A 24,403-nucleotide genomic window follows, 5' to 3' on the forward strand; every position below is an offset into this window, starting at 1 on the left:
TGGTGCTCTTATAATTTGTTGTAGATGTTTATCCCCCTTTAAGCAGCAAAAACCATGCTGTTCTTCCATCTTGGACACTTCACGGTCACATGCCTGAGCCATGTGACTTTGTTCAAGTTCCTAAGCCTGCGTGAACTGTGGTTGTATGCTATGAAAACTGAGCATAATTCTGACCTTCTAGGACTGTTTTATGTATTAATTTCAATCACAAGTGTGCCTGGCACATGGTTAGCACTCAAAAAGCTGTATTTTAATTTCCCTTGAAAAAAATGGTACACCTAAGAAATAGTTGTACATTTATCCACAATTAGTGCTTCAATCTTAGAATACCACACTAGAAATGTGATGATAAACCAATGTTACCATTTAAAATATACATGTAATACCTACATATCTTCTGTCTCCATTAAATAAGTTCTCTTGAGAGACGATATTCATTTTTTAAATGCTGGCCAGCTTGAAATATTTTCCAAATGCTATTTTGAGTACACTTTAGACGTATGTGATTATTATATTTGGTAATTTTTATTTTGCATTTATATTTACTTTTTTTTTTTTAATTTTTAGAGACAGGGACTCACTGTCACCCAGGCTGGAGTGCAGTGGCACAATCATAGCTCACTGCAGCCTCAAACTCCTGGGGTCAAGCAATCCTTCCGCCTCAGCTTCCCAAGTAGCTGGGACTACAGGCATGGGCCACCACACCTGGCTAATTTATTAAATTTTTTGTAGAGATGGGGTCTTGCTATGTTGCCCAGGTTGGTCTTGAACTCCTGGCCTCAAGGGATCCTCTGGGTTCAGCCTCTGATAGCACTGGGATTACAGGCATGAGCCATTGTGCTGGTCCCTTTGGTGATTTTTATAATCAATATTATTTTTTATAATTGTAAGTAAGTATAATTTAAAAAGAGGGTGAAATTTGTCCTTTCAAATACATGGTAAAGGTGCTACATTTATGCACTTTGAAAATGGATTTGCTCTTTAAAATAGTTAGGTTTTTCATGGTCAAACCTGATGAAAAGAAGGTGATTGATCTTCAGGAATCCAAAACTGAAACCTGAACAAAGAAGAGACTTGTTTTCTTGTGCAGTTCAAAAGTTGACAATTCCCAAGAAGAGCTTCAAGTGTTGCTGAGATAAGGTGGCAGGCCACTAATATCATTTGAATGTAAATATTTCAGTCTATGTATATTTTTAAAGTCTGTCTTATTTTGGCTTAATCATACCTAAAACATCGTATGACATTTGTTTTTCATATACTGTCTCTCCATAGGGTTCTTGAATTAATATACTTGAGTGTGAAAATTGTTTTTCCAACGATAACAATTTCCATCTATGGCTTCTAGATTAAGCAGGATCCAGGTATAATGGTGATAGAGGCTGTGATATGAAGTAGTTTATTCTAAACCAATATGTTCAGAGGTTTGAGGACTCTGGAAACAGATCATGTGGTTCTTAATGTTTACTTCAGAGTTCTCTTTAGCTTTGAGAACCCAGGCCAGAATCAGCTAACATTTTAGAGTCAAAATGTCCTCATTATAAAATGGGTATGTTAATAGTACTAACCCTATGGGCCACTAGAATGAAATAAAATAATGCATGAGAAGTGCTTAGCACAGTCTCTGTGCTAAAACATAGCAAGGACTCCATCACTGCTAACTATTGTCGGTTTTTCTAGAATTTCCATGATGGCAAGCAACCATTTCAACCAGAGTGCAGGAAATGCATTTTTCTTTTTGAAAGATTGACCAAGAAAGGGTAAGAGGGATGGGGTCATGGGATACATGGAAGTTTTTCTCTAAGCAGCACAACTATCTCTCTAATTTACCTCATAATTCCTTTGTGGTCTTATAAATACAGTATTAATATTTCCCACATGTCAAATAGGGGCCCTTGAGTCACAACAAGAGTTCTAAGGGTGCCAGTGAGTTATCAGTGGAGGTAGTCATCAAATTCGGCATTGTTTTCAGCTGGGTTCTCTAACAGTTCACTGCCTTTCATATGCAGATGATTTGTTATGCAATAATTTAATTCAATGGTTTTCACGAAGAATGCCACAGAGGGCCTGCTTCATGTGTGTTACTTTGTTGTTGCCCTGGTGACATTTGAAGAGCCCTCAGGCAACTGCAGCTATCTGAGGATTCCAGAGAGCAACTTCATGTGAACAAAAAGGCTAAGTGTTACGGTGCAGCTGTTCAATGCATATTCTCAAGTTCTGCACCATGAATTAATACTTTTCTTCTGGCTTCTTATTTTCTTGCCTCTAGTCAGTATGTTAAATAAATTCAGCTTTCCATGAGAGGTTGAACTTATACATAATCAAATAACTCAAAAATTTTTAATGAAATTTTGTGAAACCTTTTAAATTACGTACCCCTAAAATCATTCTGTAAATATACTAAAGTCATGGAATTACAGGATTTTTTTTTGTCTTTTAAATTCTTTGTGACAATTTAGTTTTTATGACATATAAAAAATTGTATATATTTAAGGTGTACAACGGGATGTCTTCATATACATTGTGAAATGACTATCACATTCCAACTAATTAACATATCTATTCCCTGAATATAATTACCATTTTGGCACCCTTTGACCAAAATCACTCCATTTTCCCCTCTTCCCCGCTCCAGGCAACCACCATCCTACTTTCTACTTCTATAGTTTGACTATTTTAGATTCTACGTAAAAGGGAGATCATGCAGTATTTCTCTTTCTGTGTCTTGCGTACTATTTTGCTTAGCATAACTTCCTCCAGCTTCATCCATGTTGTCACAAATGACAGGATTTTCTTCTTTTTTAAACCTGAATAATATTCCATTGTGTGTGTGTGTGTGTGTGTGTGTGTGTGTGTTTGTATAAAATCACTTTCTTTCTTTTTTTTTTTTTTGAGACAGAATCTGGCTTTGTCACGCAGGCTGTAGAGCAATGATGCAATCTCGGCTCACTGCAACTTCCACCTCCCGGGTCCCAGTGATTCTCCTGCCTCAGCCTCCTGCGTAGTTGGGATTACAGGTGCCTGCCACCATGCCTGGCTAATTTTTGTATTTTTAGTAGAGACACGGTTTCACCATATTGGCCAGGCTGGTCTTGAACTCCTAACCTCAAGTGATCCGCCCCCATCAGCCTCCCAAAGTGCTGGGATTACAGGCGTGAGCCACCGCTCCTGGCCAAAATCACATTTTCTTTATCTGTTCACTGCAGGACATTTAGGTTGTTTCCATATGTTGACTATCGTGCAAAATGCTGCAGTGAACATGGGAATGCAGAGAGCTCTTTACAATCCTGTAGGACTGCTTGATCATATGTTCCATTTTGAATTTTGGGGGAACCTTCCTACTTTTTCCATAATGGTTGTATAAAGTTATATTCCTAACAACAGTGAACAAGGGTTCTACTTTCTCCACATCTTTGCCGACATTTGCTATCTTTTATCTTTTTTACAATAGTCACCCTAAAAGGTATGAAGTGATATCTCATTATGGTTTTGACCTGCATTTACCTGATAATTACAGATGTGGAGCACCTTTTCACATGTTTATTGGCATTCTGAATTTCCTTTTTTAAGAAGTGTCTATTTTGGTCCCTTGCCCATTTTTTAATCCAGTTGTTTGTATTTTTGGTATTGATTTGTATGAGTTCCTTATATATTTTGGATATTAAGAGTTTTAAGTAGTCATTAATAGCTGTGAGCTCTTTGAAATCTTGAATAAAGCAGGTCATCAAGAAATGCTATGAACAAATAAATATAGCCTTTGACGTCCATTTCAGATTTCTTTTCAAGAGGGTGCTTCTAAAGTAACTATTGCGCAAAAGTCCTCTGAAAAAATAGGTCAAGAAGTGATATCAGTTCCACTATGGAAATTATTGGCTACAAAGTGTCTGTAATCACCACACGTACTTCTGACACTTACTTTAACTCTAAACTTGCAAATCCAAGTAAGGGCACCGAGGCTTGGAGTGAAGACGCCCCCAGAGACCGGAAACCCGGAATTTCCAGGAGCTCTGGTAGGTTCTGCTAATTCAACAAAAGCCTTCTTTAAAAGCCATGGAGGACTTCATGCTCTTTGCAACATCCATGCAAGAAAAGAGGCTCTCATGATTATGCTATAAAGTTGTAGAGCAAAGTAATTTAGACAGAATGGATATAAAAATAAACAGGGGCTTGTGATGCTCATGAGAGAGAAAAGAAAATGGATTCACATATTTTTGTCATCCTGGAGTCAGAAAATAATTTGCAGACTATCCAATAGAGCAACAAAGGATGAGGTCTGCAAGCTCCTCATCTGGCTCTGACCCCCCTTGCTAGTCTTCTCTTCACTGGTTCTTTTTCTTGCACTTCAGGTCCCAGCAACATCAAATAATTCCTCATGCTGCTCCGTGCATCTGTTTCTTTGCCTGTGCTCTGTACTTCCTTCTCCTTCCAGTGTAATTTCTCTCCTTTAAGGCTCAACTCAGAAACCTCCTCTGTGACAAGCCACTCCACCCTCTGATCTCTCCCTACATCTTCATTCTTGTTTTCTTATTTTGTTTTGTTTTGAGGCGGGGTTTTGCTCTTTGTTGTCCAGGCTGGAGTGCAATGGTGCAAGCTCTGCTCACTGCAATCCCTGCCTCCCAGCTTCAAGTGATTCTCCTGCCTCAGCCTCCCAAGTAGCTGGGATTACAGGCATGCGCCACCATGCCTGGCTGATTTTGTATTTTTTTTTTTTTTTTTTTTTTTAGTAGAGAACAGGTTTCGCCATGTTGGTCAGGCTAGTCTCGAACTCCTGACCTTAGGTGATCCACCTGCCTCAGGCTCCCAAAGTGCTGGGATTACAGGTGTGTGCCACCACACCTGGTCTGTTCTTCATTCTTCTACTACCATACTTGTCCTAAGTTCCTTGAGTGTTAGTTAAAATTAGGGTCTTTTTCATCTTTTTTCTCAGCGCAGAGCATAGCAGAGTGTCTGACACATGATGTTCACTCAATAAATGTTTTTCATGGATGAATGAATGTAGCTAATTTCTCCCATTTGCATAAAAAAACCAAGGGCTAGAGGTTATTTGCTCCTTCCTCTTAATTATGTGATGGTCTTTACGTAATTAGCAACTAAGTATTTTTTGTATAATTGAGACATTAACTAAATTTGAATAATCAAGGAGGCCTGTAAAAGGTCTCACTGCTTCCACTCTTGGCCTGTATTGTCTTTTCCTTCCACATTTTACATCATAAACCAGGTGAACTGCTCACAGCAAATCATACCACAAAGCATATCCAGACTCTCTCCCAGGCATAAGGCTGCAGAGGAGCTGGCTACCTGTCGACCCCATTCCCTAAACCTCTCCCTGTAGCTCACTGCATTCCAGCCCTGCCCACCTCCCCACCTATCCACAGACACTTCCACAGGCTCCTGCTTCAGGACTCATTCCCGTCCTTTTCCTTCTGCCTAGAACATTCTTTCTCCCAGATCTCTGAATGTCCCTGCTTCAACACCACTTCTCCAGAGAGCTCTTTTGCAACGAACTGAATGTCTGTGTCCCCCCAAATTTCATATGTTGAAGTCCCAACCCCCAATTTGATGGTATTGGGAGATGGGGCTTTTAGGAGGTAATTAGGTCATGAGAGGAGAGCTCTGGTGAATGGGATTAGTGACCTTATAAAAGGGACCACAGAGAGATTTCTCACTCTCTTTCTGCCAGGTGAGGATACAACCAGAAAATGGTTGTCTGCAGACTGCAAAATGGTCCTTTTTAGAATCCAACCATGCTGGCACCCTGATCTCGGACTTCCAGCCTCCAGAACTCTGAGAAATACATCTGCGGTTTAAGCCACCAGTCTGTGATATTCTGTCAGAGCAGCCCACACCACCTGAGACACCTTTTCTGTTCATTGTATCCCAAATAGCACCCCCTTTCAGTCTCCAGCTTCTCTACATTTTTTGTTTTTTCTTCATAATATGTTAATTACAACACTTACATATAATTATTATTGTCTTCACCACTTGAATAGAAGCTCAGTAAGGCTGCTGATTTTGTCAGTTGTGTTCAACACTGAATCCTCAGTGCTGTGAGTGTTTAGCACAGTAGGTCCTTAAGAAATATCTGTTGAATAAATTAAGTGAATGAGAACCTTGCAGTCTTCGTAAAAATAAAATCATATAATTTGGGAAATTACTCAAGAAATTCATTTTTTTCTTAAGCTCTATAATAATAATGATAATAACAATAATGATTTTAAGTGGCCAAAAGGGACATTTCCATTTTAAACAGATGACAAATATATTTTTAAATTTTAACTATGCTGGCTGGGTGCAGTGGCTCACGCTTGTAATCCCAGCACTTTGGGAGGCCAAGATGGGCAGATCCTTTGAGGTCAGGAGTTCGAGACAAGCCTGGCCAACATGATGAAACCCCATCTCTACTAAAAATACAAAAATTAGCTGGGCTTGGTGGCGGGCACCAAATCCCAGCGACTCAGGAGGCTGAGGCATGACAACAGCTTGAACCTGGGAGGCGGAGGTTGCAGTGAGCCAAGATCGTGCCACTGCACTCCAGCTTGGGCAACAGAGTGAGACTCAGTCTCAAAAAATAAAATAAAAAATAAATTTCAACTGTGCCTTCTCCATTTCCCTCCTCCCTCCAACATGCAATAACAACAGCAGTATTAGGTTCCTTTAGCTGTAAAATGAAAATTTCCAATTGCACCTTAGAAGGAGGCTGGAGGGTAGGAGTTTATCTGGCACAAGTCTACAAAGCTGACAGGTGCACCAAACACCTGAGGGTGGGATCATGGCAGGACAGGTGGGGTTTGGGGTCATCAGAGGTAAACTGAGGAGGAACTCACTTAGGAGGGAGCAAGTCAATGCCTTTCATGTCCTTCAGTCTTTCCTTTAATCAGTCACTGAGTCAGTTAGGCTGCCAAGAAACACTTATGAAACATGGGAAAGGCTTTGCTCTTGAAGGTAAATAAGGTACCATCTTTTCTCTTGAAAAGTTGGCACTCTAGAGACTAATTTCAGAAACAGGCATCTTGCTCAGGAATGAGTGGCCAAGTATGATTTCACTTATAATCACAAGAGTCAGTGTGACTTGAAGTTGGGCTGTAATCTCAAACTTGTCACTAAGGAGATAGGTGACCTGCAACAGGTGAATTTAACCTCTCTGAAGTTCCATCAGCTCTTCTAAAATGAATGACTTGGACAAGATCACCTATAAGACATCCATGTGCTCTAATACTTCATGACTCTGAAAAGAAAGAAGAGGTAAAAATACTGGCTGGAATTCCCTTGTCATATTAAAAAGCTTGAAGAAAAAAAATCATATAATCTATCAACAATTCACCTTTTAGAAGTTTGCTAGGCACTGATTTGCAAGAGAAGTAAGAGAAGGCATCCATTCTTGTATTTCCTCAACAATTAGGTTATTTTACTATGTGGATTATACAGCAGAGGGTGAAAGACTTTTTTATTGCAAGACGAAGTTTCTCTATTCTAGTACAAAAGAAATCTTGCTGGTGAGACAAGGACCAGATTGAAATACTCAGCAGAGTGGATGGAAAAGGGGGAAACTTGAAGCCAGATGAGACCCCAGTCTGCACTTTACTACCTGCACTGAACTTGGCCAAGCTCCTTCACTTACCTCATCTTTAAAGTAATGATCAGGACCTCAGTGTCATGGAAGGATGACATACGGAAAAACCCTTAATCAGGGCCTGACACACAGTGGACCCTTGTCAGGGCCGGTCCTCCTGCCCTCTCACCCCCAAGACATAAAAGGAGAGACCCTCAAGAGGTGGGAGTGGGCATCAGTAGAATGGAATTGGCAAGGAAACCATGAAGGGCTTGAGCCAGCTCTTTAAAAGTGGGCAGGATCTAGGTAGGCAGAGAGAGAGATAAAGGTATCTGACCTGGAAAACATTCCATGGCATAAGCCATGAGCCTGAAATAGCCATGAGAGTTTAGAGCCATTTCCAATAACTGATGGAAGGACAGCGCCAGGCAGGCGGTAAACTAACACCTGGAAAGGTTGTTATGAAATAAATACACACACACTCCTACACCCCCCACACCCCCGCAGCGCACACACACACCACACACTCACACATTTTAAAATACAGCCTGTATTTTAAAAAGCTTTTCTGGTAATTCCGATGCTCCGTGAGGTTTGGGTGTCACTGGCTGGATGGAGGAAACAGCAGCTGACTGACCTGGACAGGACAGAGCTCACACTGGGCAGCAGGAAAGTGACGGGAAAGGTCAGCACTGGAGTAGGAGCCTGGACTCAAATCCCCCCTGCCACGCCCCTGCCATGGAGCCCTGGGAAGCCACATGATGTTTCCTATCCTCATTTGTCTCATTAATGCAATAGAGATCACGGCACCAGCTTTGTCTCCTGTGAGGGACTTTTGTTACAATCTGTTGATTTTAAACCACTGTTATATTACATTCATAGACTAACACTTAGCTGTAAAGCGCTAGAGAAAAAATCAGGATCACCATTAATCCCCATCATTATCATTGAGACTCTGGGATGCTGGAACGTCACAGCCAGCTCCCTCTGTGACGCCCTGTGTGAGGCAACAGTGGGGCAGGACTCAGAAAATGGTTCCATGCTGTCACTACGACACCCATGAACTGTGATGCCTTCCTAAGTGCTAGACTGTGATTAGGGAGGAGGTCCTGCAGTCACTGGGGTCTCATAAGTCATGAGAGTCATGCTGCTCTCTCAAACCTACATAGCTACAAGTAGTGGGTATGTGCCTTGCACACGCCACTTAACCTCTCCCAGCCTTGGAGGTTTCTTCCGCCTAAAGTAGGTTAGTAACGGTAAGCATAGTCAACACGTACCATTATGTAGTCTGTGCCATACACACAGCAAGCAACCAACGAGGTGTGTGGAGGCTGAAATTCAGCCCCAGCTACATTCGCCAAGCCGCACAACTACGGGGCTGCATTGTCACAGAAGAGACAACTTTTTCTAATTCATCATCCCAGAGAGGACTGATGTGAATTTTCTAAATCACAGCAAGGTGCTGTTTGTGCTAACAGTGACCTTGGTAGTACCTGCTGAGAAGCCTGGGCATTAAGTACGAACATACATGGAGTCCTTAGCACAGTGCCAGGAATACAACAGAGTCCAATACTGGGTAGCTGTTAATGTTAAAATATTATTCATTCATTCATTCATTCACTCAGCAAGCATTCATTGTGCACCTCCTGTATACGAGCTACATGCTAGGGCAGCTGGCATGTCTGCAATGAATAAGACATTACCCTTTCCCTGGATGAGCTTGTGGTTTAAGGGTAAACAGAGGCACAAGTAAATCATTATATTCAAGTATGGATACAGGAGGGCTTCTCCAGAGTGATCTTATAGCTTAAATTTCTGAATACTAATGACTGTGCTATTAAGGTTTAATTTATTTATACAAATTCAGCATTTCATATCTGGAAAGTAAAACTTGTTATAACTCTTTGATAAAGCTGCTTACACATCTTATACTTCCCTGTGTTCAGATTAGACACACAAAACAGCGTAATCAAGCCACTGTTACAGGACCACCACCTGTGTCCACTTGGGTGCCAGGACCCTGCTGTCAAAGACGGGTCCACTTCCTTACAGCATGGCCTAGAATTGGCTGATTATAATCTGCCTGCTGGCCATGTTCGGCGGCTCACACCTGTAATCTCAACATTTGGGGAAGCCGAGGTGGAAGGATTGCTTGAGCCGGAGAGTTTGAGGCCAGCCCAGGCAACATGGCGAGACTCTGTCTCTTCAAAAAATTTTAAAAAATTAGCTGGGCATGGTAGCATGTATCTGTAGTCCCAGCTACTCAGGAGGCTGAAGTGGGAGGATGGCTTGAGCCACAGAAGTTGAGGCTTCAGTGAACCAAGATCATACCACTGCACTCCAGCCTGGGTGACACAGCAAGACCCTGCATCAGAAAAAAAAAAAAAAAAAAAAAAAAAATCTCCTTACTTGTGTTCCTGTTCAGAACTACTCAAATATATTATTGGACGAAGTAGCCTAAGAACAAGTGAAAACGCATGCATGCACTCTTATTTTCAATTGCCCAGAAATATCAGGTTGGCGAAAAAGTAATTGTGGTTTTTGCCATTGAAAGTAATGGCAAAGACCGCAATTATTTTTGCACCAACATAATACTTCACATTAAATAATTTTTAAACACAAGAAATATATATATACATATATGTGTATATACTTTACAAGGTTAAATGTAAAATATTTACATTTGCATTAGCAAAGGAGGATTTAACCTATGCAATTTTATAAGACTAGACTCCAGTCAGCTTTAGTGTTCTTCCCAGAGACAAATGGGAATAATGACAAAATAAAATGTTGGCAGATATAAAATCCCTGATGATAAATGATAGGCTTTATTACTACCTCTCCTAATTTCCTTTTCTGAGTAAGTACCCTAGGTGAAACCTACACAAGAAATAGCTTTAATGGTTTTAATAGTAGTGGTTTAATGAACTAATCTATTATGAGCATTGTAAATATTTAATTAAGAAACAGCTTAATTAAGACATTTAAAAAAAAGATCTGCAAGTCTATCATATCAAGAATTGTACCTTGTCCCAATTTCCTATTATTCCTCAGTACCACAATACTTTTTAAAAAACTAATTAAAATATTTGCTTCAATATATGTCATAAGGAAATACACCCACTGTATCAGTAACTCTGCAAACATCAAGGGTCATATTATTGCCTTACTTTATAATGCTGTTGTCAGAATCAATAAACAATAAAATAAAACAAACACACTTTCTTTTTTGGGGGTTCACCTTCCCCAAAAGCAAGGGGCACAGAGGATGTGGACTGTAGATTGTAGATACTCAAGGGACTGTTTCCAAGGTCCTTTCAGTGATTTACACATGGCTGTTGTCTTACGTATATAACACCAAGTCACCAATGAAGGTGAATTCACAAAGCAAGTCATGGCTCTACAAGGAACTGGCTTCCCCTGAGTGCAGGACCAGCTACATCATTTGCAGGGTCCAGGACAAAATGAAAATGTGGGCCCTCCATTCAATAATTATTAGGAATTTCAAGATGGTAACAGCAGAACATTAAACCAAATGAGGGGCCCTTCTATGCATGGGGCCCTGTGTGACTGCAGAGGTCACATGACCCTGCAGTCAGCCCTGCCGGGGTGTGGTGCAAAGACTGTTGAGATCTTAGAGGAGTTTGCAGGCTCTGGACTCCTGACTTGTCCCCTCTTGTCCCTTCTTCAATTCTGGTAGATGTAGTTCCAATAGCAGAAGGTACCAGTTATAAGTTGCTGGTATAAGTTGCTAAGTAGCCAAAGCTTCATGGGAGTGACACTGGTAGGTTTCCTAGGGTACACTTATGGGCTTCTGCCCTTTCTCTCAACTATCAGACCAACCCATGAAATCCAGACAGAAAAGGTACTAAAAGACTGAGGACATTAAGGTTCTTTTAGACTCACAGTCTAGTTTTACGGACTCATTGATCTTTAAAGTTAAATGGGACCTTAGAGATTATCTAGTCCAATTTCTCTCATTTTAATTAGGTCTCCATCAAATTCCATTTAGGCCAAAAGCATGCAGATGAATTCTCATTTGCATAGCTCTACAGCTGATGGTGATTTTCATGATGAAATCATAGTTGACAGTCTTTCAGAAAGACAAAATGTTAGTATAATGAAAGATTCATGATATAACACTAATGGATCGATACGAGATGCTGCCAGCTATGCTAACAATATATTTAGCATTTGATTTTTTTAAAAATCCCAGTCAGAGCAAGGAGAGTGAGCTGAATGTCTTAGTTCTTGGAATTCCCTGGACATGGGATCTAGAATGAGTTTATAAGATATAGGAGATCGAGACCATCCTGGCTAACATGGTGAAACCCTGTCTCTACTAAAAATACAAAAAATTAGCCAGGCGTGGTGGCATGTGCCTGTAGTCCCAGCTACTCAGGGATGCTGAGGCAGGAGAATTGTTTGAACCCGGGAGGCAGAGCTTGCAGTGAGCCGAGATCGCGCCACTGCACTCCAGCCTGGGCGACAGAACGAGACTCCGTCTCAAAAAAAAAAAAAAAAAAAAAAGAAAGAAAGATACAGGAACAAAGCATATGAATCTAGAAGTGAAGGAAATGGGTGGTTTCGGGTGGGGGTTAAAGGATCTCCTTTATCAGGAACACATGCCTCTGCTCCTCTATTCCCTACTTATATGTATGTTGTCTTCAATAATCCCTTATATAGGGTTTATTATGGGCCAGACACTGTGCTAAGTTCTTTGCAAATATTAACTCATTTAATCCTCATAACAACCCTCTAAGGTAAGTACTATGCTTATCCTCCTCTTTAAAGATGAAGAAACTGACAAACATTGAGATTAATTATCTTGCCCAAGGGCCCACTGGTTTAACTGGTGGAGGCAGGATTCAAACTCATGTAGCTTTGACTCCAGTAGCTGTTCTTAACCACTAGATCGTGATGCTGTGCCAGTCATCTTCCATCATGCCCTAATACCACCAACGCTACCCTCTACCACACAGCTATAGGTACCAAAAGTTAAAGGACATGCATTTAAGACACTATACAATCTATGCTTCTAGCACTGTAGTTGTGACAAATATTTATGTCACCATATGACTAAACTGATGCTAATTTCACAGATGTTAATACCCATTTTTTGATGGGTTTTGATTTTATATGTATGATATCCCGAATAGCTTCCACCCCTTTCCCACCCTTATGGTGCTACTCTGAAGGCTACACATACACTTTTCATTTGTCATTGCTTTGTTTTAGATGTAAGAGCTAGAAATCAAACACTTAGCACAAAGCCTCTCTTCTTTCTGTCTAGAAAGAATAAAACCTTCTATAAGATAATACTTGAAATATGCAAAAGCTTTTTTGACTTATGTTCATTCTAACAATAGGTTCTCTTTTATATCTACTGCTTAGGAAATCTTTTCTTGGCACTAAAAGAAAGACACAATGGCTGGGCACGGTGGCTCATGCCTGTAATCCCAGCACTTTGGGAGGCCAAGGCAGGTGGATCACGAAGTCAGGAGTTCAAGACCAGCGAGACTCTGTCTCAAAGAAAAAAAAAAAAAGGAAAATACAATTTATTACCAAGACTATGAGGACAACACCTTGTGGCCAGGAAAGGTGCAATCCATCATTGTTTTCTAGTTGGTTGTTAAGATTTCTGTGATGAATACAACTCAACATCAGGTAAGGGAGGGAAGCACTATCTTGCCATCTTTGTAGTGTCATTGTGACAACATGTATGCTCCCACAAAGGGGTAGATTAGCATAACTTGTTACGCTTTTTATGATATTCAAACATTCATACTTTTAGATTGTTCTTCTAATAATAAATATTTATTTCCAATGGAAAAACACTTTTTTTTTTGAGATAGGTTCTCGCACTGTCACCCAAGTTGGAGTGCAGTGGTGCATTCATGGCTCACTGCAGTCTCAACTTCTAGGGCTCAAACAATCCTCCCACCTCAGCCTCCCAAGTAGGAGTAGCTAGGACAGGCATGTGACACCATGTTCAGCTAATTTTCTTTATTTTTTGTAGAGACTGTGTCTCCCTGTTTCCCAGTGTGGAAAAACACTTTCAAAGATGCTTCAAGAAATTTGAAAATGTTTCCATTTTATCCAGATGCAGAGAGAATAAGAAGCATAAGACCGTCCAGTTTAATATCATTGCAAGCAAATGTATGAATTTTTATGGATTGCATAATTGTCTCTCTTGTTCATTGAATTTCCTATATAGGAAGGAGAAAGGAGCATTCAACAAACACAATATGCCATGATGCACTATAGATAATGAAGCCTCTATTGTACAAAAAACCAGAAACATAAGATTCCGAAAATTTTATTTTGGATAAAAATGTTACTAAAGAAAGATACTGCCTGAGAGTGTAAGATGTCTTGACACAGTAGATTTGCAAATAAAATATTGTGTAGTCATGGTACATTCTATACTGCTCTTGTGCAATTTCTGGAAGCTTGCTTCATTTCTGGTCAGATAGATGAGTTAAGTGATTTGGGCAGCATAGTAAAATTTATGTGCCTCACCAAGATACAGCCATGGTACTGAATTAATATCCTGCACTACTGTCCCAACATGCTTTGACAAGGATGCTATTTCATGGCTCAATACATACTTATGGACTAACTACAAACGTGACAAAAATGTTTGTCCTTCAACTCAACTGTTTTAGGACTAAACATTCAAGGACTCTGAAAAAAGCCCAGAAATGTTGTAAGACTTTTAAAACCACTTTTATTTTAATTTTGCAAGCTTGCTAAACTTGCAAAAGGACAGAATAGAAATATACTGTTGGATAAACCCCTAGGAAACTTCACAAAGTCTTAAAGCAAAATTTTCTCCATAAGCTGCTTTGTTCAACATAAGATGTAAAAAGCACAAAAGAGAAGTAGATATTAATTTAATTAGACATGCTCTATGTCTAAATGATCAAGTTGGTGGCTTACAAAAAATCATATTCTGCGGTCCTCTCAAGAAATTTCCGTGAACAGCATGGCGCGGTGCCTCAAGCCTGTAATCCCAGCACTTTGAGAGGCCGAGGTGGGCGGATCACAAGGTCAGGATATCAAGACCAACCTCGCTAACATGGTGAAATCCTGTCTCTACTAAAAATACAAAAAAATTAGCCGGGTGTGGTGGCTTCAACTCAGGAGGTGGAGGTTGCAGTGAGCCAAGATCGCGCCACTGCACTCCAGCCTGGGCGACAGAGCGAGACTCCATCTCCAAAAAAAAAAAAAAAAAAAGAAGAAGAAAAAAAGAAATTTCAGCTGGGCTTGTGCCTCTTATTCAGAGCAGCCACCAGCAATTAATGAATATGGTCTTTCTTTGTTCCAATTCAAGGAGGACACTGTATTGCCCCCCAGGGTGGGCCAGCATATTGCAGATAGGTTAGGCCAAGGTTAAGTTATACTCTTTACAAATGCAAACTTTTTTTTTTTTGAGATGGAAGCTCTGTGGCCCAGGCTGGAGTGCACTGGTACAATCTCAGCTCACTGCAACCTCCTCCTCTTGGGTTCAAGTGATTCCCCTGCCTCAGCCTCTGGAGTAGCTGGAATTACAGGCATATCCCCACCATACCTGGCTAATTTTTGTATTTTTAGTAGATACGAGGTTTCACCATGTTGGCCAGGCTGGTCTTAAACTCTTGACCTCAAGGGATCTGCCCGCCACGGACAGCTTCCCTAAGTGCTGGGATTACAGGCATAAGCCACTCTGCCAGGCCACAAATACAAACATTTAAGACATTGGTTATCTATTTATATGCTCTGAAAAATTTTACCTTAACCAGTGGTGTCAGAGGCAAAGCATAACCCTTAAAGGTCAGTAAATGGATGCTATATTGGAAAAATCAATATGCACAGCCTTTCCTAAGAGCTAAGCTTTGTTTGATCAGACTATTCCTGGGTATCAGGAAACTGGCCAAGTCCTGCCAAAAGTAAAGCTCTTATCCCATTATACGTAGGCCCAACCAGTTATAGTAACCAGAGGAGTGCTCATGCTAAAACCATTTTTTATTTAATAAACTGTGTTTTTCTTTTTTGTGCATATGCAGGCAACTTGAGAAGTATTTTCCTTAAAAAAAGTTTGTTTGTTTGCTTTTTTACTTTGCAATATAATTTTTAAATTAAAAAGGCATTTGATTAGTGAGGGTTTTTTTATAGTTTTTTTTTTTTTTTTTTAAGAGATGGGGTCTCACTGTGCCACCCAGGCTGAAGGGCAGTGGCATGATCATAGCTTACTGAATCTTTGAATTCCTGGGCAAGAGCTATCTTCCCGCCTCAGCCTCCTGAGTAGCTGGGAGCACAGAGGCACGAGCCACCATGCCCATCAGTGATTATTTTTGTCCATCAACAGTTCTAGAACCAAATTTGTAACTCTATCACAAAAGATTATTTAATATAGCAGTACTATTGTGATAGAAGAATGTTGAATTTAGAAATAATGTTGCTCTCTTTCTATTTTCCTGAAAATTCAGTACGTGCGTATGTACTAATAGTACTTGCATATGGACATGTTTATGTCCAAATATTAACCAAAGAGCCCCCCAGGACTTGGCCCTTGGCCCCTTCCCCTTATCTGCAATCTCTTCTAAGTAGCTCCACCCAGTTCCCAAGTTTTATAAAGTAGTCATATGCCAATAATTCCCACATTATATCTCTGGCTCTGACTTTCCTACAAAGCCGATACTTATGCATCCAATTCTTTGACTTTTACTTTTGGATGTCTAGTAGGCATTCCAAAGCTAATGGAGCCAACAGAGAACCTTTCAGTCCTTTTTCTCTCCCATGCAAATCTGCCAGTTATCCTCATCTTGGCCAACATTGCTACACTCCACTTAGCTGCTCAGATCAAAACCCTAAAACTTAAAGTATAATAATAGTAAAATTAAAAAAAATTATTAATTAAAAAAATAAATCTGGCTGGGCTCGGTGGCTCATGCCTATCATCCCAGCACCTTGGGAGGCGGAGGTGGGAACATTGTTTGAGCCCAGGAGTTTGAGACCAGACTGGTCTGGGCAACATGAAGAAACCCCACCTCTACAAAAATGCAAAAATTAGCCAGGAGTGGTGACGCAAGACTGTAGTCCCAGCTACTCGGAAGGCTGATGTGGGAGGACGCTTGAGTCTTCAAGGTTGAGGCTGCACTGAGCCATGATTCCACCACTGTACTCCAGACTGGGCAACAGAATGAGACCCTGTCTTAAAAAAAAAAAAAAAACAAAAAAACAAAAAAACAAATCTAGTAGTCCCTCTCCCTAGCTTCCAACAACCAACCTGTTATTGTCTCTATTTCAAGACACACTCCAAATCTGTTCCTTTCTCTCCATTTCTATCACTATCACCCTAGTCCATGTCACTGTTTATCTCTCACCTAGACCATCACTGGTAGTAATTTATTCAGGTCTTGTCACTCCTCTGCTTGAAGCCCTTTGTTCTTATCTCCTGTAGAACCAAATCAAAACTTCTTTTCCTGGCAACAAAGCCTAACTTTATCTTATAACCTGACCCTCTGTCTACACTTCTGACATCCACTCTTACCACCTATTTTATTATTCTCCAGGCACGACTGATCTTTTTTTTTCTGTCCCTGTGATATGACAAGTTCCTTCTGACCTCAATTAAGCAAAACTTTTCTTAGGGCTTACAATATAACCCTGTATTCGCCCCAGAATTCTGCAAGTTATTATGTGGGAATTAAGGTAAGTCAGTGGTTCTCAACCTGGATTGCACAGTGAAATCTTCTGCAGGGCTTTTAAAAATATGGATACCAAGACCCCATCTGAATTGAATCAGAATCTCTGGGAGGAGGTCAGAGAATTAGTACTTCTGAAAGGCTCCAAATGAGTCTATGTGGCTAAAGTTGACAACCCTGATATAAGTGATGCGCTCTTCTTTTCTAATTTTAATTGTATATTTTCTTGACTTAGATTTTTTTTGTTATTGTTAATATAAATAGCATCTAAACATAGTATCATCTCAAAAGATGTTTAAAAAACAAACAAAAAATGCTGACAGAATAGAATGGTCAATTCTTCACAGAAAAGTGATGATAAAACGGATATAAAATACATGAAAAGAATAGGTGAGTATCATCCTGTACTTTTGATATTATAGAACACATTTAGAGGTTAATGAGGAAGTTTTTGTGGCTCATGTTTTATTCTTGATCTTGCTTTGCATTGAAGTCCCAATCTTGTGTTTATATCACTTCACAGGATGCTACTGTTGACTTTGAGAATGAATGAACCTGTTTTAACATGACAAGAACTCACGGAAATTTGGTGGAATTAATGTTTCTAACAAAACTTGAACTTTTCACTGTTTTAAGTCAGAATATTTTTGGCAGCAATATAACTTCCTGTGTCTATGATAAATGATTTAAAATGAGACTATAAAGAAGATCAAAAGACTTAGACATCAATTAGCTCACAGGCTACCTAAATATTGTTATATGAGTATAATGGAATCAAACATATGGATTACATTTCCATTAAAATAGAGTAGGGTTTTAAAGCAGAGAAGCAGAAAGCTTTAGGAAAGTCATTTGAATGTTCTTAGACTTTAACAGCTAAAAAGTAATTCAAGCTGCTTACAAGCACCAAAAGCTAATGGCTATGCTTCTGCCTAAAGAATTTAATGATGCCATAAATGTTTAGAATTGTCACCAGCAGTGGTTGATTAGGGAACTGGGGAAGCCAAAATAACCTGTCACTCTCCCACCTTGAAGAAACCTGCTGTGCATGTAGGGTTTACAACAGCATCTCATTCTTGTAGCTCTCCCAATGGTTGTGGGCAGAATGAACCACAGAGGGGCCCTGACAAGCTAGATGTATGGCTGTTTGTTTGTTTCAAATCCCTATAAGCCCATACACTAACAAGTGCAATGGGATGATTAGGGGACAAGCTACTTTAGGTGCACAGGGTTATTCTTGTTACTCCAGGAGGGAAGAAAGAGTACTTTTCCAGTTCTTTTTGTTGTTCTTTTGTAATTGAACTGCAAGTGACAGAGGGTCTTAGAAAGGATTTGGGGGTCCACAGGTCTCCACAAAGTCCAGGAAGGAGGCCATGTGGTACAATAGGAAATAGGCACAGATGGCTTTTGACTTCTGATGACCTGAATTTGAATCCTGCTTTGAACACTAACAACTAAACAATTACCATCATTACTGTAATAATGGATACTGAGATGACAGTGAGAAAAACTTGCTGGGCCCCATGAGGAGCATAATTTTAGAAAATTAAGAAGTATGCATGGACAACAATTCCACAATCTAGTGGAAATTTAGCAACTGCCACAGAATTGGAAAGCCCAATAAGAGCTCCCAATATAAGTTCTTCTTTAACAATAACTCCTTTTCATATTTTTGCAATGAAGTGAATATATTTGAACATCATTCATATCTTATCTTTCCATTGGTTTCATTATTTGTGTCACTGTGACCTACGTTAAGAAATGCTTTTCCCAGGCTATTTGTTCAAGCAAAAAAAAAAGGTCTTGCTTTGGGGCTTCCTTGTTAGGAAGATTTCAGATTTGACCTGGCATTTGCTAAGGACAATCTTAAATGCTTTTGTACCTGTGGTATCCAGCCTCCAGTTTGGCCCTCAGTCATCCCCACCTCCTGGTAGCCACTTCGTGTGTAGTCAGTTCCCTCCCACGTGATATGTCACTTCTGAGATCAGGTTACAAACACTGCAATTTCTGTCTTGAGTGCATGCTCTCTTCTCTCAGACCTCTGCCATATTGTGTGTCAGGCACACAGGGCAAGAAATTGAAGCTTCCAGCCAACAGCCAGAGAGAAACCAAGGCCTGCCAACAACTAGGTGAGCGAGCTTGGAAGCAGATCCATCAGACCCAGTCAAGCCTTCAGATGACTGCCACCCCAGCTGACAGCTTGAAGGCCATCTTATGAGATACCCTAAGACAAAACCACCCAGCTAACCTCCCAGGTTCAAGCAATTCTCCTGCCTCAGCCTCCTGAGTAGCTGGGACTACAGGTGCATGCCACCACGCCAGGCTAATTTTTTTGTATTTTTTTTTTTTAGTAGAGATGGGGTTTCACTATGTTGGCCAGGCTGTCTTGAACTTCCGACCTCAGGTGATCCACCTGCCTCAGCCTCCCAAAGTAGTAGGATTACAGGCATGAGCCACTGCACCTGGCCACAAATACAAGTTAATTATAAAGCACTTTGAACACTGTTCCACTGACTAAGTATAGTAAGAAGAAAATTTTAGGCAAGTTAAAGAAGTTCCAGCACTAAGCTTACTTGATAAAAACAGATATAAAAGCAAGACAGAAAATAAGCCAATAGCCTAATATCATCTGTTGACAGAACAGATGCCCTCTTGGGGCGTATTCATATACAGTTATACACCACGCAACGTTTCAGTCAATGACGAACTGGACTGCATATATGACAGTGGTCCCATAAGCTTACAATGCCATGTTTTTAGCGTACCCTTTCTATTTCTTTTTTTGAGGCAGAGTCTCGCTCTATTACCTAGGCTGGAGTGCAGTGGCACAGTCTTGGCTCACTGTAACCTCTGCCTCCTGGGTTCAAATGATTCTCATGCCTCAGCCTCCCATGTAGCTTGGATTACACATGTGTGCCACCACACCTGGCTAGTTTTTTTGTTTGTTTGTTTGTTTTAGTAGAGATGGGGTTTCACTACGTTGGCCAGGCTGGTCTCAAACTCCTGTCCTCAAGTGATCTGCCCGCCTTGACCTCCCAAAGTGCTGAGATTACAGGCATGAGCCACCATGCCTGACTGCTGTACCCTTTCCTTTTAGATGTGTTTAGAGACACACATACTTGCCATTGTGTTACAATTGCCTACAGTATTTAGTATAGTAATATGCTCTAGAGGTTTGTAACCTAGGAGAAATAGGCCATACCATATAGCCTAGGTGTGTAGTAGGCTATACCATCCAGGTTTGCGTAAATACATTCTATGATTTACACTTGATTCACTCAACTAATGAAATCACCTAACAATGCATTTCTTAGACTATATCCTCATTGTAAAGTGATGCGTGCTATGGTTGGTTATTCTGGTACTGTGAACTGAACCATACAAAGAACACTTTTACAAATGAAGAACATTTTCACCTAGAATTGATGCCAACATTAATAACTTAAGTATTTCAGTGTCTCATGGCCAAAGTTCCATATTTTAGCTACCTTAGCAAGAAAATCCAAGAAAATCAATTTGCATCTAAAAGCGCCTTCACGGAGTTGGCCTGGTTTTGTGGCAGGCATCCCAGCTTGTTAGAGAAGGAGAAGTTGAAGTCGGCCTCACAGAGGATTGTTTGGTCCCAGCTGAATAACCTGCTGGCATCCACTGTGAGCAGAGTGGTAAGCAGATTATGGGTAAGCAGATATTAATATTCTGATTAAACATTTTCAAACCTCATACCGCTATTTTAAAAAATAATTGCACTACTCTTGAGAGCACTCTTATAGTTCCCATTCTGAAACCACTTTTAGCCTTCTATATATTCACGATCTTAAAGTCTCTATCTACAGTTTATTTCCCAGGATTAAAACTTTTTCCCTTCACCACCTTAACTGCAATGTAAAATTCAGGTGAATATGACTTTCTTGGACAATCTTAATAGCTTAAAATCTTTACATGACACTCTCTTCCTTCCCAGATCTCTTCTTGAAAAAGACAGAGCTGCAGTCATCTTCGGTCTCAGGTTCTATAAAAACCCAGCACAGCCTTGGCAGGCCTCCTAGAATGACTTCTTGTTTCCTGAGGACCCATTGATTTAACAAACTAACAAACGTAAATAACAGAAGCTATGAAAGAAACCTTTGCAGTAAGCATTCTGAAGTTATGAAGCAACAAAAGTTTACTAGACCACAAAAATTTCTCTAACACCATCCATCATGTAGAATATACAATTTAGCATGATAACAGGGAAAGTTACTAATTGTTATTAACTGAGGTCTACAGTGCATGTACAGGTTTTTAAACATCAACAGTCAAAACTGCTGGGTTACCACAATTTATTTCTGGGTCCAAACCAAAAAAGTCTGTTTATTTCTTGGGTGCACACTAAATGTGGCCACTGTGTTGGAGAGAAAATGTGGAATGAACATTGTATGCTTACAACATTGAGTGTTGGAATCATCCATAATCTCCACTTCTAATTAAGCTTGCTAGCGACCTTCTCTCAAGGTGCTCTAGACTCTGGGCATCTTCCCCAGAATGCTTTCAGGCTGATGAGGGATGTGGGTGCATGGGTTTAAGGGCAGAACACCTAGCAAACCACTTGCTTTACAATTCAAGTAAGGAAAAAAGGGAGGAGTTCAAAGAAGGTTAAATCTCCCGCTTCACCAGTGGTGTCCTTTCCTTCTGCCTAGGCATCAGACCTTCTTCTCTAGAACTTTCTTCTGCCCCATGTGGTGGTCACTGCCCAGCTCAAGAGATAGTCCTGGAGAGGACACAGAGGCAACAAGGTCCAGAGACTTGCCTCAGGGTCACCTCAGGGGCCCTTCCAATCATGCTTCCCCCAGTCCCGGAAGCATCTTCCAGCAGCCAACATGTTGGTGAATGGGGCCCTAAACCCTGCACTGCCCAGGAACTGTGCTGTGGAGTCTGGCCACTTTTCCCTTATTGGGGCAGGCATGAGGCAGTGACTAAAGTGTCCTAAAGCTCCCAGTGAAGGCTCTGAGATGGCTGGACCGCCCACTGCATCCTTGGCCCTACAGAAAGAGGGCTCCATGGAGCATGCACAGAAGCAGCAAGGGGCAGTGTGACACTGGGAGAGGTACTAAGGAGGGGGCGGCCTTCTGATCCACGCAAGGATTCTTAAGGACCTCCTGGCTCAAAACAATCACTTCCTCTCTTGCTGTGATTCGTGGACAATGGAGTCCCAAAGGGAGGCCTTTCCTTGCAACCTCAAAGGGAGGAAAGCCTGCTTTCACAGCTGGCAGGGCCTGCGGACAGCCAGCCAGCTACCTGCACCAACTACCGTCCACCTGTCTCCCGTCACATCCCCCCCTCTACCCCCGAGTGGCTGGTCTGCGGCGCTTCGGACGTGCTCCTTGCCTTGCATTCACTCTCCCTCCCGCGCATTCGGTGGATGTGTCCCACGTGGAGAAGGCGAAGTTGGGAAGGGGCAGCCCTCGCGAAGGGCCACTTGGTCTGGGCACTTATTCACTGGGGTGGAATGGGATGGCAGCGGAGCAGGGGACAGCCTAGGCGAAAAGGCCGCCCGGGGGCAGCCCCTCCAGGGAACCCGTCCCGCGGCCCGCCAGCATGGAGCACCAGGCCGGGCTGTCAGCGCGCGCGTCCGGCACGGAGCCCACACCCACCGGGAGGCGCGGCGGGAGGGCGCTCGGGGCCCGGCCCGGGGAGGGTGGTGCCCGCAGCCCGCTCGCCCCGGCCTTGGGCTCTGAAACTCATGCCCTGGAGCCCAGGGCAGAGGAGGGCGGCGGGCCCGGGCGGGCTACGGGGCCGGCGCCTCCCCCGCCCCCGTGGGTCGCGGCGTCTCCGGGGCACTGACCTGCCAGCCGCCTCTCCCGGACGTTCTTCCACAGCAGATCCCAGGCTCTGGCCGTGGAGTCCCGCAACTGCTCACTGATGGATCTCCTGAGCTGCGTTTGGCAAGGTTTCCGTTTGCTGGTCATTTTAGATCCGTCCTCATAACGACCGGCGGGCTCTCCACCGCCACTCCCGCGTGGCCCGCGACTCAGACTCCCGGCGACTGGAAAGGACGGAGGCGGCACTCCCGCCGGGGTCCCGGGACCCAATGCGGGCGCGACATGGGTCGGTCCGGCGCTGGGAGGCTGCGCCACGCGCGAGGACCGGGATGCCTGGCCACCAGAAGCGCCGCGCTAGGTTATTAACCTCTGCGCTCGCCAACTCCTCTACTCCTTTCCCACTTTCCTTCTCCTCCCCTCCTCCCCTCCGTTGGGCGCTCCTCCACTCCCCTCCCTCCCCTGCCCTCACCCTGGCTGCCTCGCGCCCCACTCCTTCCAGGAGCGCGCTTCCCCTTCCCTCCCTCGCCCAACCTGACAGCCTGGTCCCCACGGCCCCCCACTCAAGGAGCTTCCAGCTTCTTTTCCAGTTTTACCCAGAAATCGGGGGCTGGACCATACTCCTCCTATTTCTTGATACTTTCCTTTATTTTTCAGTTTCAGAAACTACCACCCTCACAACTACAACAACAACAAAAATTTATATATGCCACAGTGAGAGCATAACTCATCCCAGTTTCCCTAAATTCAAGTTACTTGAAGTCAGCTACTCGGTTTGGTCGACATTCTTTTGATGTTCAATATTGGTGATCTGAACATTATGTTAATCCTTCCTGATTTCTTCAATGAAATAATTATCTGGCTGCGAACTACAATTAAATTAATACGGTTTGAAGTGTCAAAATATTATTTCCATTGCATAGCCATTATGAGGTGAAAAATAACTTTAAAATATTCAGGTCAAACCACAAGGAACCTACCTAAAATAGATTTACATACTTTGAGAAAGCATTACAATCTGTATGCAGTGAAAGAAGTAGGTATTATGAAGAAGTGAAATATGAAAATAGAAGAATTTTAAGGTATTTTAGCCAAAAACATAAAGTAGGCTTGTAGTTAGAAATTAACTCTGATTCCTGAAGGAAAGAAGGAAATGTATTGGCTCTTTAAGAAATACATCATCACTGAAGTCCAAGCCCACTTCCTGGACTTCAACTCATTCATAAGGAGAAGACAACACTGTCTCAGGCCTCAGGGTGTCCTGCAGTTCACAAAGTTTTGTTTCTGAAGTGCTTTGAAGTCTTCCAAGAAAGTAACTGTGACAACATTTAACTAATTCAGAGATGTGATTAATGCCTTACACCTCAGGTTTG

At 41.8% G+C, this 24,403-nt stretch overlaps 1 protein-coding gene across 1 annotated transcript in view; it reads right to left on the reverse strand.

The window, feature by feature from the left end:
• STARD13 (StAR related lipid transfer domain containing 13) overlaps positions 1-23,507 on the reverse strand; it is a 248,496-nt gene extending 224,989 nt beyond the window's left edge. Inside the window, exon 1 of the mRNA XM_008952226.5 lies at positions 23,057-23,507. Coding sequence (XP_008950474.4) covers positions 23,057-23,180 — 124 coding nt within the window. The 5' untranslated portion in view covers positions 23,181-23,507. The remainder of the gene's footprint in view (positions 1-23,056) is intronic.
• Between the last annotated feature and the right edge of the window lie 896 nt (positions 23,508-24,403).

The sequence above is a fragment of the Pan paniscus genome, chromosome 14, assembly GCF_029289425.2.
Source record: "Pan paniscus chromosome 14, NHGRI_mPanPan1-v2.0_pri, whole genome shotgun sequence".
Classification (NCBI taxonomy): domain Eukaryota; kingdom Metazoa; phylum Chordata; class Mammalia; order Primates; family Hominidae; genus Pan; species Pan paniscus.